Source organism: Rhinopithecus bieti, unplaced genomic scaffold, assembly GCF_001698545.2.
Source record: "Rhinopithecus bieti isolate Rb0 unplaced genomic scaffold, ASM169854v2 scaffold_56174, whole genome shotgun sequence".
NCBI classification, from domain to species: Eukaryota; Metazoa; Chordata; class Mammalia; order Primates; family Cercopithecidae; genus Rhinopithecus; species Rhinopithecus bieti.
In genome coordinates, this window is record NW_016824749.1 from 4,442,793 (window position 1) to 4,461,485 (window position 18,693).

Below are 18,693 nucleotides of genomic sequence, written 5' to 3' on the forward strand. Positions count from 1 at the left end.
TATATATATATTTCTGCAAACCCCAAAACCTGAATGAAATGACTGATTTTCTAAGAAAATATAAATAATCAACATTGACCAAAAAGAGATAGAAAACCTACACAAAACAGATGGAGAAAGACATGTAAGAATTGAGAAAATTAGCAGAACCACTCTGTAATACGGCTAAGCTCAGAATGCTTCACTGTGTGAATTCTTTCAAGTCTTCAAAACAGTTGATATTTCTAGTGCTATCAAATTGCTATAGAACATAGAAAAACAAAGAAATTACCCCCATTGCTTTAAGATGCCTGCATCCACTTGTACCAAAATAGAATAAGGCATATACATAGTCTTAAGAATACAGACCAATCACACTTCAAATTATTCAAGCAAAAATACTTAATAAAATATTAGCAAATAAAACACAGTATTATATTTTAAGATTAATACAACACAGCCAGGTGAGATCCATTTCAGGAAATATTGTTATTCAGCTTATGACAAGTAAAAAGTGGGGAGTGAAGGGATAGTCTAAATAGATTACACTGTTTGATAAAATTCAACATATATTCAATACAATTCAGCATATGTTCCTGATTTATTCCTATTTTGGCATCTATAAAATGAAAAACTAAAGGTATTCCTATTAAAGTCAAGATTAAGGCAAGGATGGCCACTACTGCTGGCGTAAGGAATTGGGCATGAGCATGACATAAAAAATACAAATGTATGAGAAAGGCAGGGAGCAAAATTATTTGCAGATAATGTAATTATAGAGCAGTAAAGCAAAAGAGAGTCAAAATAACCATCAGAACACAAAGTTTAATGAAGTGGCCAGTTATTTTTTAAAATCAAATGTTTTTTATAATGACAAATAATATGAAGGAAAATATGATGAGAAAAAAACCTTATTTACCAGAACCTTAAAATAACAAGGAATAAATATAAGATATAATATAAGCTATGCGATGTAAAATACAAAACTCTACAAGCGAGATACAAGGTTAAGTGGCTTACTCTTGGATCTGAAGATTCAAATTATAAATATGTTAATATATCCAAAAATACAAAGAGTAAATTTTATCACAAAATATCAAAGTTCTTTCTCTTTTGGGAACTTTAGAAAATAATTCTGAAGTTCTGGAGAATACGACAGAATAACCAGCACAACTTCTTTAAAGAGTAAGAAGAGACTAGACCACTCACTATTAAATATAATAGAACTTAAAAGGATTTTTTTGGCCAGAAATAGACAAATAGATTAGTCAAATGGAATGAAAACTCAGAAACATACCTTCAAAAATAAGAATTTTGGTTTGATAAAATGGCATTTCAAAGTAATGGTGTTAAAATGAATTATTCCATCAGTCATATCGGGAACAACTTGATTTTTTAAAATCAGTTTTATTAAATTCTAATTCACCTGCAATAAACTATACCCATTTAAAGTGAACAATGCTATGAGTTTTGAAAGATGTCTACACTCTTGAAATGACTACCACAATTAAGATACAGAACATTTCACCCCCTGCCCAAAGTTTCCTCATGCCCCCAAACTAAATAAGAGCTGGATTCTTACCTTACTCTTTACGTCAAAATGCATTTTAGATAAATATTTAAATGCAAAAGGATATGACTAATGGAAGAAATTAAGAAGCCACATTATTCTAATATTGGTAAAGAGAGCCATTCTGAAAATGACAAATGAAAATGATAAATTTGACTACATCAAATCATAAAATTCCTGAACAGAACAAAACATCATAACCAAAGATCCAACAGATTAAAAAAATCATTTCCAACACAAATAACAAAACGAGAGTAGTACCCTTCATACATGAGGAGATCTTACAAGAGATCTCACGATATTGATCTCACAATATTAAAACATAAACTTTGAAATACAAAATCTGCAAGAAAAACAGGCAATTTACAGAAATAAAAAGCATTGACTAAGGTTTATACACTGCTGGAGCATTTTAATTTTTATTCTCACTTGTTAACTTCTGCAGTAGGAAGATAGTTAATTTTAATTGCCATTTCAAAACTAAAAGATGGTTTGGCTTTTATAGTTTTAAGAAAAACTAGACCTAGGGTCTAGATAAGCACTTCAAAAATTCATTGTGAATTCACCAGGCATGGTAGCATACTCCTGTAATCTCAGCTATTCTGGAGGCTGATGCAGGAGAATTGCTTGAACTCGAGAGGTGGAGGTTGCAGTGAGCCTAGATCATGCCACTGCACTCCAGCCTGGGCAACAGAGCGAGACGCTGTCTCAAAAAAAAAAAAAGAAAAAATTATAAATTCAAATACATTTGAAGAGACTAATAATTACTTCATGACAAGAGCTTCATTATCCCCTACACTATTCATACTTGGTTATATCATGTAATTTTGTAAAAATGGGCCCCATGATTCTTAGTATCAATACGAACAAAAGTTTATTATTTATATGGGAAAAAAAATCATTTGACAGCAGGAGACAGTATTTCTTTATAATGCTTAATTTTTTTATCCTAAAATTATAAACTTGCCTTTTTACCAGGAGAAGAAGGTTTAAAGAAAAGAAGGGGTTTTAAAGTGTTTTGAAAAATTGAATCTTCCTTCCCTCCCTTGGTGGTAAAGGTTCCTCAGAAAGATAAGGATTAGCATCAAAATAGTCCCTCGGGTGAAGATTTAACTTAAACGGCGCTCCTTTAAGTAAACGGTGGTGTTCTTCATTCGCTTTCTGTAAATTAAAGAGTTTGAAATTACATAGCATACATTTCACAAATTGAACATAACCCAGAGTAAAATCTTTTTTTTTTTTTGAGGCGGAGGCTCGCTCTGTCGCCCAGGCTGGAGTGCAGTGGCCGGATCTCGGCTCACTGCAAGCTCCGCCTCCCGGGTTCCCGCCATTCTCCTGCCTCAGCCTCCCGAGTAGCTGGGACTACAGGCGCCGCCACCTCACCCGTCTAGTTTTTTTTGTATGTTTAGTAGAGACAGGGTTTCACCGTGTTAGCCAGGATGGTCTCGATCTCCTGACCTCGTGATCCGCCCGTCTCGGCCTCCCAAAGTGCTGGGATCACAGGCTTGAGCCACCGCGCCCGGCCCAGAGTAAAATCTTTTACATTGTAATATAAACATGATTCTTAAATCCATCCTGCTCCGTGTACTTTTTTAAAACATTAATTTGCTACGTTCTATTTTTATGCTACAAAAGATATGCCTACTTTCAGACATAACTATGCTTATTCATTTCGGATACAAATTTATTTGCAGTACTGAGACCTTATCACCTAAATGAATCTATATTAACTATCTGGGCAGCATGATGCAGTATAACAAGAGTTGTCTCTAGTTCACGCCCTTCCTGCTTTGTAGCATTTCTCAGAGATTCTAGGAAAGTTATGTTTTAGTGTCACATCTTCTTCAACTGTGAATGAGGACATTATCGTTCCCCCCATAATGCTGTTGTAAAGATCACACGAGATTATGTAGATATATGATTTTATATGTGTATATATGAGATATGTATATATAACATTTTATAATTTTAAAATATATGTATATATTTTACATATATGTATACATCTCATACATATATACATAATCTCATATGTATATATGTATATATAACATTTTATAATTTTAAAATATTTTATATATATACATGAGATTATGTATATCTCATATATCTGTATATATGAGATGTAGATATATATATGAGATATGTATATATGTATATATTACATTTCTATAATATTTATTGCTATCTAGTATTCAAAGCAAAACAGCAGTCATGTTTTCCTCTTATGTTATAATCTTTTCTATCAGACAATATTAGGTATAAAAATCACTGGCTATTAATAAAGTAGCAAAAATCAAATTATGAAATATAGATTCAAAAAACAACTACACATTGAATATTGATACTTTTTTTCACTTTTGCAAATATAAAATCTGGCATTTCATCATTCAACCAACTGAACTGAAAACACTTGATAAATGAAATCTAAAATAGATAGTTACTTGAGAGAAGACTAACTTTCACTACTAGGAACCCACTGTAGCACTTTCAGAACCCTTTCCTCTTTTGGGATTTTTCTCTCGCCCTTGCTTGTCCTCTTCCTTTCTCCAGCTTGCAGGACATTCATTCATTCTTGGTGATCTGCTCTCCACTCTTCCATATCACAACGATGGTACTGAAAATTTATTCTGTTGATCATTTTGGAGAGTGTTCCGCAAAATTTCGTTGTCATGGGAATCACTTGATAATTTATTTAAATTACAAATCACCAAGCCCTTCCCTCAAAGATTTCTGAATTGCATTGGTCTGCTGTATGGCCCATTAATCTGCGGCTTTAACAGTCACCCTCAGTCGTTCTCATGTGTGATTATAATGTCATGTTTTAGGATCACTTTTTGCTAGAGCATGGTCACCTTTTACCAGAAAAATACTGTATGTGTCTTACCAACCCCTGCCCTAGAATGTTCAGTCAAGTACTGGTCAGCAGATGTGTGAGAAAACGATTCAAAGCCCAGAGAAGAACCACCTGAAAGGCTGTGAGGTGGCGATGTCTGGCTCTCACACAGAACTGGGAATGGTGCTGGTTGCCATCAGCTGTGCAAGAAAATGTCATAATTCACAGGGCATCCGACGGAGTATCTAGAAAGGTCTTGCCTCAGTAGTGGGGAAGAACTAGCCCTAGATTGAGCATAGCTCCTATCACACCTAACAAATCTTAAATGCAAGACCTGAAAAGATAAAAACCATTTCTAAGTAATGTGACAGCATTCCAGAACAAAGCCCAAGAACATTTATAAGAATACAAAAATATACAACACTCAACAAAGTAAAATCCTCAGTATTTGACATCCAGTGAAAAAAAAATGCCAGTAATTCGAAGTAGCAGAATATGACCCCCAAACTGAGAAGAAAAAACAATTATTTAAAATCAACCAAGAACTAATATAGATGTTAGCATTAACAGAAAAGGGCATTAAGACAGTAAGTATATTCTGTATGCTCAAAAAATTAAGTAGAGACAGGTAAGACATTAAAAATACTCAAACTTCTAGAGAGCAAAACCACAATGTATGAGATTAAAAATACACTGGTTGATATTAACAGCAGATTGGACATCACAGAAAAACAGATTAGTGAGTTTGAAGATGCAGCAATAAAAACTAACCAAAATGAAATACATAGAAGGAAAAAAGGACATTTTTTAAAAGTTAATAGGGCTTTGGTAAATTGTGGGACAATTTCAAGAAGCCTAATACACATGTAACTGGAATTTCTGAAGGGGAAGAGAAAGACAGATAAAAATATCTGAAGAAATAATAACTGGAAATATTATAAATTTGATTTGAAAAACTATAAACCCATAGATCCAAGAAGCTCCATAAACCTCAAGCACAAGAAGGATGAAAGAAAACAACACAAAGTCACATCATAATCAAACTGCTTAAATGAGTCATAAAAAGAAAACAAAAGTAGCCAGAGAAAAGGACACATTGCACACAGAAGAATAAAAACGAGCATGACAATAGGTTTCTCATCAGAAACAATTCAAGCAGGAAGACAGTGGAGTAACCTTTTTTAATACTAGAAGAAAAAGCAAGATACATTTTTCAAAATTAGTTTTAGAATATTAGGAAATCGGGCCGGGCGCGGTGGCTCAAGCCTGTAATCCCAGCACTTTGGGAGGCCGAGACGGGTGGATCACGAGGTCAGGAGATCGAGACCATCCTGGCTAACACGGTGAAACCCCGTCTCTACTAAAAAAATACAAAAAACTAGCCGGGCGAGGTGGCGGCGCCTGTAGTCCCAGCTACTCGGGAGGCTGAGGCAGGAGAATGGCGTGAACCCGGGAGGCAGAGCTTGCAGTGAGCTGAGATCCGGCCACTGCACTCCAGCCCGGGCGACAGAGCGAGACTCTGCCTCAAAAAAAAAAAAAAAAAAAAAGGAAATCTAGGAATATAAAATTTGTGCCTTATGTATAAGTTCTAAAAATGAGGATCAAAGAGCTTTTTCTGTTAAGAAAGTATCTTATGCCTAACAAGTATAGGGTAAAAGATTAATTACTGAGCCACTATAAAGTAAAAGATTAATTACTGAGCCACTATAAAATTCCACTGTATGTAGTTGTGTAGTATGTACGCATTATTATTCCTACAGATGAAAATTAGTTTATATACAATTTTATAAGAACCAAGGTTTCTGCCCAATTTAATGGAAAACTGTTCCTGGGTTTGGACATGCCTGTCAGCAAAATGGTCATTATTCTCTCACATACCACTGGTATTTAAAATTACCATAGCAAAACTGTTACAGCCTGCGTGCCTATAAAACAAAACAAAAGCTATAAAGTGATTGCCATTTAATGCTTTATATCCAAATTAACTTGACTTTTCATTACTACCAGCTTTCTTTATGTTATGGTGATAATGTGAAATTATGTTCGTATGGTTCTAAAATTTATAAGGGTTCCTTTATTTATTTACAAATAGACATTCCCCATATAAAGGAACAGGTCTCATTATAAGTCAAATATGGTACACAGTGAGTGTAAGAGGCATATGCTAGTAAATTTCAGTTTTTATCTCTGCCATTTAATAAAGTGAGCAGTTTTCTCCTATCCTTTCCTCTGTCTCCTCACAGGACTCATCCATTCTCTAACCTCCACTTTTTCCCATCACCCCTCCACTCCTCCATCCCATTCGCTCATCGTAATGGCTTCTTAATCAGCCCAAAAGTATTACCACTATTTTTGCAGGCACAGATAGTAGGGTGTGTTGGGAATATGGCTAAGGGTCAGGATATAACTCTTTATTTAAAATAGAACATAGTTGATCAGGCCAGGCTAATAGAAGTTTCGCAGCTAGTTTAGAGAGATATAAAATAGATGTGGTAAACCATAGCAAGAGATAAAATTCATCCTGGAAGGAGCTGAGAGGATATACAGCAAGATATGAAAATCTAATAAAACAGTAAAATTATCACAATTCAGAAACATGAGTTTGCCACTGCCCCAGTGATACAAATAGATAGAACAAAACAAAATTAGATCTCAAGTGAATTATTATTATTATTATTATTACTGAAACAGAGTCTCGCTCTGTCACCCAGGCTGGAGTGCAGTGGCGCGATCTTAGCTCACTGCAACCTCTGCATCCTGGGTTCAAGCGTTCTCCTGCCTCAGCCTCCTGAGTAGCTGGGATTACAGGTGTGTACCACCACGCCCAGCTAATTTTTATAAGATTAGTAGAGACGGGTTTTCACTGTGTTGGTCAGGCTAGTCTCCAACTCCTGACCTTGGGATCTGCCTATCTCGGCCTCCCAAAGCGCTGGGACTATAGGCATGAGCCACCACCGCACCTAGCCTGAAGTGAATTATTAATATCGAGTTAAGTAAATAAAAGAAAGGTTGAAACATTCAAAACAGACTTTTTACCTTATAATTTAGTTTTGCTGCATCATAGAAGTCGGCAGAGTGTGAAAACTGTTTACCTATGGTAATATTTGCATAGCTAAGGAAGCAAAGTAAGTAATGGTGACTTCAGAGTTCAGAAATTTAATTTTTTAAAATTTCAAAACAAACGATATGACAAAGTATTACAAATATCTTACCCATATCCAGTTCCTTTCTTTCCCGGGTTTGTGTATAAATTCTTTCCAGGTGCCTTGTATTTTTCTCGAGGTTTTGACTGTGCGCTGAAAAATGGGACTGGACCACCTATTGTTCCATAGTAGCTTCCTAAGCCACATCTTAAATACAATTTTTTGGTGTTTTAAAAGGAAGAGGTTAAAATGGCAAATTTTAAGTCTATTTTACCATAATTTTTAAAAAGATTGGAAAAAAGAGAAAAAAATGATAGTTTTAATCTAATTTTATTTTCCTCATTCTTCAGTCACAGATTTTGACGTGAGATATATTTTTAATATTTGTATTATTTTAAACATTCTATAAAAGGAAAACTGCATAATCCTTAGGAAGTTAGAATCATTCCCATTAATTCAGTTAACTGTAACAATAAATAGAGTCTTTTGTGTTTTTAGATTAATTTATGGGCACTTTATGGCAAGTTAGCTAACAAATGGCTAATTACTTCTGACTATCCATCCACAAGAAACTACACTTCCAAAACAAATATTTAAGACTGCTGTTTCCACTACTGATGGAAAGTGACTCAGGGAATTTGGGTGCTAATTTTCTTCTGTTTGGTTTATATCTCATAACTTTACTGCAGAAAAAATTAACCAAATATTTTCTTTTCTTCCATTTTAATGTTAAATTTTCTGGGCACACAGTATCTATGCAAAATCATTAAAGTGTTTACTATCCAGCACTTTCACAGATTTTTTGTTAAAACTTCCACAATAAGGATAACTATTGTTAGCGATAGTCATAGTCTCTAATTCTTAAGTTACCATTGAAGCAAACAAATTTTAATAATCAGAAAAAGGTCTACAAGACAAATGAAACCTTATTACTATCAAAACTTGACACTGTTCATACATCTGAGTTAAAAATTTCAAAAACTTGAACAACATCAACATTGATTGCTTATTATCAATACCTTCAGTCTACAAATGGTAGGAAAGCATATTTTAATTAATCCCTCTTTATGAACCTATAGAATGAAATTCTAAAATACAACAAGGAAATAGAGCAGGGATAATGCAGAGAAAGGAGAACTATTCACAGACAGGCATAATTTACCCAGAGCGTGATTTAACACAAGCATTAAAAGTCATTCTATTTAGAATTTATTAAATGCCTACGGTTCTGGAGGTGGGCATGGTGGCTCACGCCTGTAATCCCAGCACTTTGGGAGGCTGAGGTGGGTGGATCACCTGAGGTCAGGAGTTTGAGACCAGCTTGGTCAACATGGCAAAACCCCATCTCTACTAAAAATACAAAAAAATAGCTGGGCATGGTGGCCTGTGCCTGTCATCCCAGCTACTCGGGAGGCTGGGGCAGGAGAATCTCGCTTGAACCTGGGAGGTTGAGATTGCAGTGAGCCAAGATAGCGCTACTGCACTCCAGCTTGGATGACAGAGCCAGACTCCATCTCACATACATACATACATACATACACACATACATACATACATAATAAATGCCTATGGTTCCATAATTTGGTGTTGAATAAATTTCTGTATAAGGGCTTCTTATTTATAACACCAGTCTCCCTTTTTGGAAACACTTTCTGTATCCACTAAATTATAGATGTTTTTCACACATCTGTGAATTTTTTTAAAAAAGGAAAGCTAGTCTAACTACAAAACTGTTATTATTTCTTGGCTGACAGATGAATATAAGCATATTATAAACTAATGTATCAAGGTAGCAATTATTACCACATGAGTCAAAGTTTATCACAGGCAGGAGAAAAGACTGAAAATAGGAAAAGTTATTTGACATATTACATGAAAAGAAAGAAAGTAGTGACAAAAGGAAAAAATCATATTTCTAAATTTATATCTAAGAAAATGAAAAAGTTCAAGAAACAGTAATAATAATAATAATTCAAATCTATCCAAAGTGTCAAAAGGTAGAAAAAGATGAAATTAAAGAAAAAAAGAAAATCCTCACTCTGTTTTTTTTCAGACAGGGTCTCACTCTGCTGCCCAGGCTGCAGTGCAGTGGTGCAATCTCAGCTCACTGCAGCCTCAAACTCCCGGCTCAAGCGTTGCCCGCAGCCTCAGCCTCCCGAGTAGCTGGGACTAAAGGCATGCATCACCATGCTGGCTTAATGTTTGTGTATTTTGTAGAGATGGGTTTTTGTCATATTGCCCAGACTGGTCTCAAATTCCTAGACTCAAGCAATCCATCCACCTCAGCCTCCCAAGGTGCTGGGATTACAGGCATGAGCCACCGCACCCACTGAAAATCCGGACTCTTTTTTTGTTTTGTTGTTTTGTTTATGAGACGGAGTCTCTGTCGCCCAGGCTGGTGGCGCGATCTTGAATTACTGCAGCCTCCGCCTTTTGGGTTCAAGTGATTCTCCTGCCTTAGTCTCCCGAGTAGCTGGGATGACAGGCGCCTGCCACCATGCCTGGCTAATTTTTATATTTTTAATAGAGATGGGGTTTCACCATGTTGGCCAGGTTGGTCTCAAACTCCTGACCTCAGGTGATCTGCCCATCTCAGCCTCCTACAGGCGTGAGCCACCGTGCCCAGCCAAAAATCCTCACTCTTAATAGAGACAATAATTTTGGCTGACGTTGCCTACTAGAATTAGAAGGAAGTATAAGTTATACAAAGTAGTTTTACTAGTCTCAAAAAATACAGTAAATAAGCACAAAATTAGACTTCAGTTATCATCTATCAAATTAATAAATTGAGAGAATCAAAGCTATTGAGTGTGAATGAACAATACCTTTTTTTTTTTTTGAGATGGTGTCTCACTCAGTCACCCAGGCTGGAGTGCAGGGGTGCGATCTCGGCTCACTGCAACCTCAGCCTCCGGGGTTAAAGCGAGATTCTCCTGCCTCAGCCTCCCGAGTAGCTGGGACTACAGGTGCGTGCCACTATGCCCAGCTAATTTTTTGTATTTTTAGTAGGGCCGGGGTTTCACTGAACATTACGTTTTAAGTCTCAGTTATATAGCATTACATTGACTTCATGGTCTAATGTTAAACTAATTTAAAGGGAACATTGACAGTTGTCATAACTAAGATACTGTTCAACCTCATGAGTATATCTTCACAATAATTTAAAATAATGTATTTTGATCAATTATTTTCTTCATCAAAAAAGAATTTCTGGCCAGGCATGGCCCAGAACCCTCCTCCACTTGAACCCAAGAGGCAGAGGTTGCAGTGAGCCAAGATCATGCCACTGTACTCCAGCCTGGGCAACAGAGCAATACTCCAACTCAAAAAAAAAAAAAAATTATCCTAATTCCCCTTTTTTTTGACAAGGTCTTGCTTTGACATCCAGGCTGGAGTGCAGCGGCTCAATTATAGCTCACTGTAACCTCCAACTCCTGGGCTCAAGGGATCCTCTCACCTCAGCCTCCAAAGTAGCTGGAACTAGAGGCACATGCTACCACACCCAGCTAATTTTTTAACTTTTGTAGAGATGGGGTCTCACTATATTGCCCAGGCTGGTCTCAAACTCCTGGCCTCAAGTATTCCTCCTAGCTTGGCCTCGAAAAGTGCTGGGATTATAGGCATGAGCCACTGCACCCAGCCTCACATTTTTATTTATACTCCGTTAACAGCAGAAGACTCAGGGGCATAGACATGATAATTAAAGGCAATTTTTTCCCCAATCTGACTTTGCAGGGTTTTTGAACAAATTTTATTATTTAAGTTGTTTTTATTATATCAACAAATAGAGCACAGTGATATAGATAATCTAAAATGTAATATAATGAGAATATATTTAATCAAGATTACTTGTCAATCTAAATCATCCAATACAACTATCTCCACCTAAGACAAACTAAGAATAACACTTAAAAATTCATCTTACATAAGTCAGTCCCACAGAAAAACAAACATTTAATTTAGGGATAAAGGTGCAGGAAATCTATTTAAGACTTTTCCCCAAAAAACACTTACGGCTTTTTCTCTCCACTACTAGGGAAGAAGGCTTTGCCTAGATTTTTTCTGGCTGCTTCCATCATCTCCTGTCTCCTCACTTGATTCAGATTCATGTAGCCTTCTCCTTCAAAAATCCTTACAAAATGGGGATCGAAATAACCTGCCTGAAGGGCTGACATTGCTTTGGGTCCCCAGGTAGCATCTGTTTACTTTTGCTTGCAGCCTCATTAAAAGGTCCTTTAAAAATAAATTAGGCAGATGATCATTTTGAGCTTACTAGCAATTAAAGGACATGAAAAAGAAGAGAACAGTTTCCAAATACCATTTGGGCCAATTACGAATTTTGAGCTCTCGAGCACTGTTTCGGAATATTCCCTGAAAACTCTGTGTGAAGGGCTATCCTGACAATAAGACCTAAGTGGTTTTCATCAACACATTTTCATATTTAAGGCCTTGGTGATACATGCTGAGTTTTAGAGCTGGTAGAGACCTTAAAGTGATCGAATTCAATGTTTCTCCAACTACAGACTAGGAAGCACTGTGTGACATGGCAGTAAGAGTGTGTGCGCAGGTCGAAGAGACGGGTGTTTCATACTCAAAGTGAAGCAGTTCCTCTCTGGGCCATATACTGAAGACACACGAGTATCCATGGCCACTACCAGACATTAACAAGAATGTTCATAGCAGTTTTATTCATAATAATGAAAACCATAAAACAGCCCAAATGTCCATCAACAAGAGAACAGATTTTTAAACTGTGGAATTTATACAGTGAAATACTAGCAGCCCAGTAGTTTTTTAAAGGCTGTTTTGATAAGTGTTTAAAACATCTTTCGTAATTTAGATCTAGGAGAGCTCTATTTGAGGAGAGCTTTGGTAACATCGATAATTTTTTGAAGTGCATACAATCCCTAATTCAACTGGCTATTAAAACGTGAATCTGTATCACTGACTTTTTTTTTTTTTCTTTTTTGAGACGGAGTCTCACTCTGTTCCCCAGGCTGGAGTGCAGTGGTGTGATCTCAGCTCACTGCAACCTCCGCCTCCCAGGTTCCAGTGATTCTCCTGCCTCAGTCCCAAGTAGCTGGGACTACAGGTGAGCACCACCACACCTGGCTAATTTTTGTATTTTTAGTTGAGACGGGGTTTCACCATACTGGTCAGGCTGGTCTTGAACTCCTGACCTCGTGATCCACCTGCCTCAACCTCCCAAGGTGCTGGGATTATAGGCAAGAGCCACCACACCCAGCCTGTATCACTGAGCTTTTTAAACTTTTTTTTTTTTTTTGACAAGGTCTCCTTCTGTCACCCAGACTAGAATGCAGTGGTGTGACCATGGCTCACTGCAGCCTCAATCTCCTGGGCTTAACTCCCTGCCTCAGCCTACAAGGTAGCTGAGTCTATAGACGCAGGACACCGTGTCCAGCTAATTTTTATATTTTTTGTAGAGACAGGGTCTCACTATGTTGTCCAGGCTGGTCTTGAACTCCTGGCCTCAAGCAATCCTCCCACCACCACCTCCCAAAGTGCTGGGATTACAGCTGTGAGCCACCACACTTGGTCAACTTAAATTTTTGAAAAGGTAATACATTCAAATAGTTCCAAATTCAAAAGTATAAACATTTTCACAACGAGTCTTTCTCCCATACTTGGCCACCCAACTCTTCCACAGGCAAAGAGATAGTCATTTTGTTTCTCAAAGAATGTTCAGGTATGTTCAAGTGAATGTTTTCATATATATCCTTTTTCATTGTTTTAAATGCTGTCTCAGAAGAATCACATTGTTAATGCTTAGCACACTATATAGACTATTCTTCACCTTGCTTTTTTACTTGACAATGTATCTTGGAGATGTCTCCAAATCAGTGTTTTATTTTGTATTATTACATAGAAGTAATCGGATATCCAAAAATTGAATGGAAACATTTAAATATTTATGTATATTAGCTCTTTTTATTATGTATGACTTTTGTAAAATCCCTCAGCCATTCACTTAGCATTTCATTTCTCAGGAAGGTAACAATGGATGGCCTTCTTGGATGCAAATGTAAATGCTGTTTGCATAGGGGAGTGTCCCATCTAACCAAAATATTCTGGGAGAAAACTGCCAGGCACCTTTGAAAAGAAATAAAATTACCTATGAGGACAATAAATGAGGATAGAGTACCCTCATAAAACGAGATTCCTATTCTCATAAAATAAAGTTCTTGCTGGGTGCAGTGGCTCATGCCTCTTAACCCCAGCACTACGGGAGGCTAAGGGGGAGGGATCTCTCGAGGTCAAGGGTTCAAGACCAGCCTGGGCAACATAGTGAGAGTCCCCACCTCCACAAAGTATTTAAAAATTAGCTGGGCATGGTGGTGTATGCCTGTAGTCCCAGGGACTCAGAAGGCTGAGATGCCAGGATCCCTCGAGCCCAGGAGTTTGAGGATGCAGTGAGCTATAATCAGGCCACTGTACTCCAGCCTGGGTAACAGATATCCTGTTTCTAAATAAATAAATAAATAAATAAATAAATAAATAAATGAAATTGCTTAACTCCATTGAAATTTTACAAGTTAACAAACTTTAGAACTAAATGCTTTAAAATATAAACCACTAAAAAATCATTCAATTTAAATATTAAATTCTAAATTTTATCTAGAAAATACCCACTATTCACCCATAGAGGAAAGCAAATATACTTACGATTAAATTGCGACACATATTTATCACCCACAGTAATATACTCCATCTCACTAAAGAGGCCAATCCTTTCCATGTCCGTTTTCCCTCCTTCCGCAGGCATGGTAGGCATGGTGGTGCTTTCTACACTGCTAACTTCAAAAGTTTCCCTAGGGTCACTTCTTTTATAGAAAAATCCTACTTTACATTGAAAATAAAAATAAAAGGGAAATGTTTAGAAAACAGTGGTTACTAATTTCCAGTTCTAATTACTTTCAGTCTGAGAGTTTTCAGGTTTACTATGAAACAATAGCCTCATACTCTATGGGGAAAGAACCACTCTGTGGAGTAGGGGAGAATAGTGGGATTCAAAATTGTCCGTATGAGCCCTCCCCGTTGACTCTCCATGTGAAGTGCCCACAATTACAAAGGAATGTGTAAGATATCATCTATTACACTGCCATTTATCTGCTGGAAGTGATAAAATTATTACTGTATGGTGTATTATAAACAAATCCTTCTTCTGAGAAGTTCAGGGTAGATTTAAAAATCATAATTACAGAAGGCAGACATTTTTACAGTTTACACATAATGATTTCAGCATCCTGCACTGTCCCTTATATTGAAAATATCACAGCTTTTCAGAGTGCACGACACATCTAGGTATTACCCTACAATTCTTGAGGGTTTTTTCAAGTTTAAATAAACATAATAAATGTGCCACTGGCAAAATTATAAAGGGAATGGGGAAGAGAACAACTATTTAGGCAAGATAAAGACAAGAACAAAAACAAAAATTCCACAATTAATTCTGAGTATTTGTTAACGGGCGTATTTCAACTCTGAGCTTTCTTCGGAAAGGACCACTTCAAACAAAGGTGAAATATTAAACATGTAACTCTTTATTTAGCAACTAATTTTTTTAAGACAGAGTCTCGGCTGGGCGCGGGTGGCTCACGCCTGTAATTCCCAGCACTTTGGTCGATGGCCGAGACGGGCGGATCACGAGTCAGGAGATGGAGACCCTTCCTGGGCTACACGGTGAAACCCCATCTCTACTAAAAAAACAAAAAACTAGCGGGCGAGGTGGCGGCCGCCTGTAGTCCCAGCTTCTCGGGGAGCTGAGCAGTGAGAATGGCGTGGAAACCCGGGAGGGGCGGAGGCTGGCAGTGAGCTGAGATCCAGCCACTGCACTCCAGCCTGGGACACAGGGCAAGACTCCGTCTCAAAAAAAAAAAAAAAAAAAAAAAAAGACAGAGTTCTCTCTCTTTTTTTTAAGACAGTCCCTAGGCCTAGGCAGTGCAGTGGCATTCTTGGCTCACTTACAACCTCTGCCTCCCGGGGTTCAAGTGATTCTCTGCCTCGAGCCTCCTGACGTAGCTGGATTAAGACATGCGCACCCACCCCCGGCTAAGTTTTTGTATTTTTAGTAGAGACAGGGTTTCTACTATGTTGTCAGGCTGGTCTCGAACTCCTGGCCTCAAGTGATCCTACCTTGGCCTCCCAAAGCGGCTGGGATTACAGGCATGAGCCACCGCGCCTGGCCAGAAATTAATTTCTTTTATTTTTATTTTATTATACTTTAAGTTCTAGGGTACATGTGCACAATGTGCAGGTTTGTACATGTGCCATGTTTGGTGTGCTGCACCTTAACTCATCATTTACATTAGGTAGAACATTAATTTTAATTAGTAAACATGTTCTAAAAAAAAAAAAGAGGAGGCGCCCAAAAGAGCTAAGTATACTTACATTCATCCCATCCTAAAGTTTTTAAAGCATCCCCAACTAATGAGCTATAGCAACTGGGCATACACAAGTGAAGAAAACAAACATTGCGTTAGTCTTCCCAGTTTGTAATCCAAGGTAAGAATTTTTTTTTTTTTTTTTTTTTTTTTTTTTTTTTTTTAGACAGTTTCGCTCTTGTAGTCCAGGCTGGAGTGCAATAGCGCGATCTCGGCTCACTGCCACCTCCGCTTCCCAGGTTCAAGAGATTCTTCTGCCTCAGCCTCTCGAGTAGCTGGGATTACAGGCGCCCGCCACCAAGCCCAGCTAACTTTTGTATTTTTTTAGTAGAGAGGGGGTTTCACCATGTTGGCCAGGCTGGTCTCAAACTCCTGACCTCAGGTGATCCACCTGCCTCGGCTTCCCAAAGCGCTGGGATTACAGGCGTGGGCCACCGCGCCCAGCTGGTAAGAGCCTTTTACCTTAAATTTATTTATTTATTTACTTATTAAGATGGAGTCTTGCTCTGTCGCCTAGGCTGGAGTGCAGCAGCGCTATCTCAGCTCACTGCAACCTCCGCCTCCTGAGTTCAAGCAGTTCTCCTGCCACAGCCTCCCAAGTAGCTGGGACTACAGGCACCTGCCACCAAGCCCGGCTGATTTTTGTATTTTTAGTAGAAACGAGGTTTCACCATGCTGGCCAGGCTGGTCTCAAACTCTTGACCTCAAGTGATTCACCCGCCTGTGCCTCCCAAAGTGCTGGAACTACAGGCGTGAGCCACTGCGCCGGGCCTTTTACCTTAAATTCAGAGCAAGCTGTTTCAGCGCCTCTCTGCAAGCCGGCCTGAAACAATGGCTCACCTGAGCATGAATCATTGCTAATATGTAACACCAAAGGGGCAAGTGAAGATTCATTTTAAACTAAAACATAAGCAAACACAACGCCCTTCCCCACATCCTACCTCTTCCATTAATCAGGGATGCTTTAAAAACCAAACTTCAGTCCAGATATAGTACTTTCATTTACCTTATATTTCAAAGCTCCACCCCCCTGCCCAACCACAAAGGATTCCTGTGCTGCTACTGGGGCCTAAATGTCTCAGGCCCTATATCAGCCAGCCTCATCTGTCACCATGGAAACCCTTTCCGTGGTCCCTTGGCTGCAACTGTTCTCTTTCCGTCCTTAGCCTGGGCTCTCTCCAGCCACAGGACCATTGTCCATGCCCTTTCTCTTTAGCCACCTACTTCAGCGTGCCCACCCCTTTCTCTCCCCAGCCCAACCCTCGCCATTAACACTGATTCTTCCAACTGTTCAGTTTCTTAATCCCTTCTTTAACTCCATCACAGCAGCAGGTACTTCTTCCAAGCCCTCATCGTGGTTGTCCGCTAGGTCACCATCTTACTTTCGTCGTGAGGGATCCTTTCACGAACAGTTGTTTGCCCCAGGAAACTTGGCTCCACAAGGGCAGGAGCTGCGGCGAGACTGAGGTTCCCCCTCTCAGGGTATCCCCGCGAGTGAGCAGCTCCTGGCACACAAGCCAGCCAGGGAGGAGGGAGGGAAGAGATTCTTGCCTAGAACTTCCCCACTACTTAACATTTTTCTTTAATGTAAATGATGAGTTAATGGGTGCAGCACACCACATGGCACATGTATACACACATAAGTAACAAACCTGCACGTTGTGCACATGTACCCTAGAACACAAAGTATAACTTTAAAAAAAAAGAAAAAATATTTAACTTTTTTCTTCTTTTTTTTTGAGGCGGAGTCTCGCTCTGTCGCCCAGGCTAGGAGTGCAGTGGCGCTATCTTGGCTCACTGCAGCCTCCGTCTCTCGGGTTCAAGCCATTTTCCTGTCTCAGCCTCCCGAGTAGCTGGGACTACAGGCACTCGCCACCACGCCCGGCTATTTTTTTTTTTTTTTTTGTATTTTTAGTAGAGACGGGGGTTTCACCATTTTGCCCAGGCTAGTCTCGAACTCCCGAGCTCAGGTGATGCGCCTGCCTTGGCCTCCCAAAGTGCTGGGATTACAGGCGTGAGCTACCGCGCCCGGCCCCGCCATTACTTAACTCTTTTTGAGCAACATTTACAAAATTATTCATTCATTTATTTAACAGATATTCTGCAAAACCCCTTCGGGTCAAGCTTCCTGGCAGAAACTAGAAACAGATTTAAGAAGGCATAGATGCTGCCCGCAGGACCTTACAATCTATTAGACAAGAAAATAGAGCATAGCCGAATGATGGCACGTTCCCTTGGAAAGGTACGGATAGAGTGTCGTGAGAGGTGAAGAAGGGGCAGAAAACTGGAGGAGGTGATGACGACTCTATTTTCCAGGAAGGAAACGGAGGTGGCAGGTATCTAAGGGGCAACACCCGGCGTCCGCGAGGACCAAGTCACCTCTCCTGAGGACACCCACTCCGATAGCCGAGATCAGGTTGTCCCAGCTCGTCCAGGTTAACTGCGCGGCGGGAACGGCGAGGGTTCCCGGGCGCCCGCGACACGCCTGGGCTGCGAAGCGCCTCTGCACGTTCCACAACAGCTGGCGTTTATTGTGTGATGTGTTGCCCCGGGTACGGGAGAATCCATTCCAAGCACGCTGAGGGGGAATACGAGGAGATTCGAATCCGCATCGAAGAACACACAGAAGGACGTGTGAGTGTTCGCAGGACAGAAAAGACTTCACTAAGAGAATTCATCAAACATAAGTCTTCGGCTACCCGCCCCGCCTCGCCTCGCCGTCGGCGAGGGACTGTAGTGTGGTACGCTCCGTGACGTATGCCG

At 39.2% G+C, this 18,693-nt stretch overlaps 1 protein-coding gene across 1 annotated transcript in view; it reads right to left on the reverse strand.

Annotated features, from left to right (window-relative positions):
• CFAP96 (cilia and flagella associated protein 96) overlaps window positions 1–17,504 on the reverse strand; it is a 24,649-nt gene extending 7,145 nt beyond the window's left edge. The window contains 8 exon segments of the mRNA XM_017862572.1: window positions 2,517–2,543; window positions 2,546–2,710; window positions 7,422–7,497; window positions 7,598–7,735; window positions 11,543–11,717; window positions 11,720–11,761; window positions 14,213–14,386; window positions 16,872–17,504. Coding sequence (XP_017718061.1) covers window positions 2,517–2,543; window positions 2,546–2,710; window positions 7,422–7,497; window positions 7,598–7,735; window positions 11,543–11,717; window positions 11,720–11,761; window positions 14,213–14,321 — 732 coding nt within the window. The 5' untranslated portion in view covers window positions 14,322–14,386; window positions 16,872–17,504.
• Window positions 17,505–18,693: the final 1,189 nt, after the last annotated feature.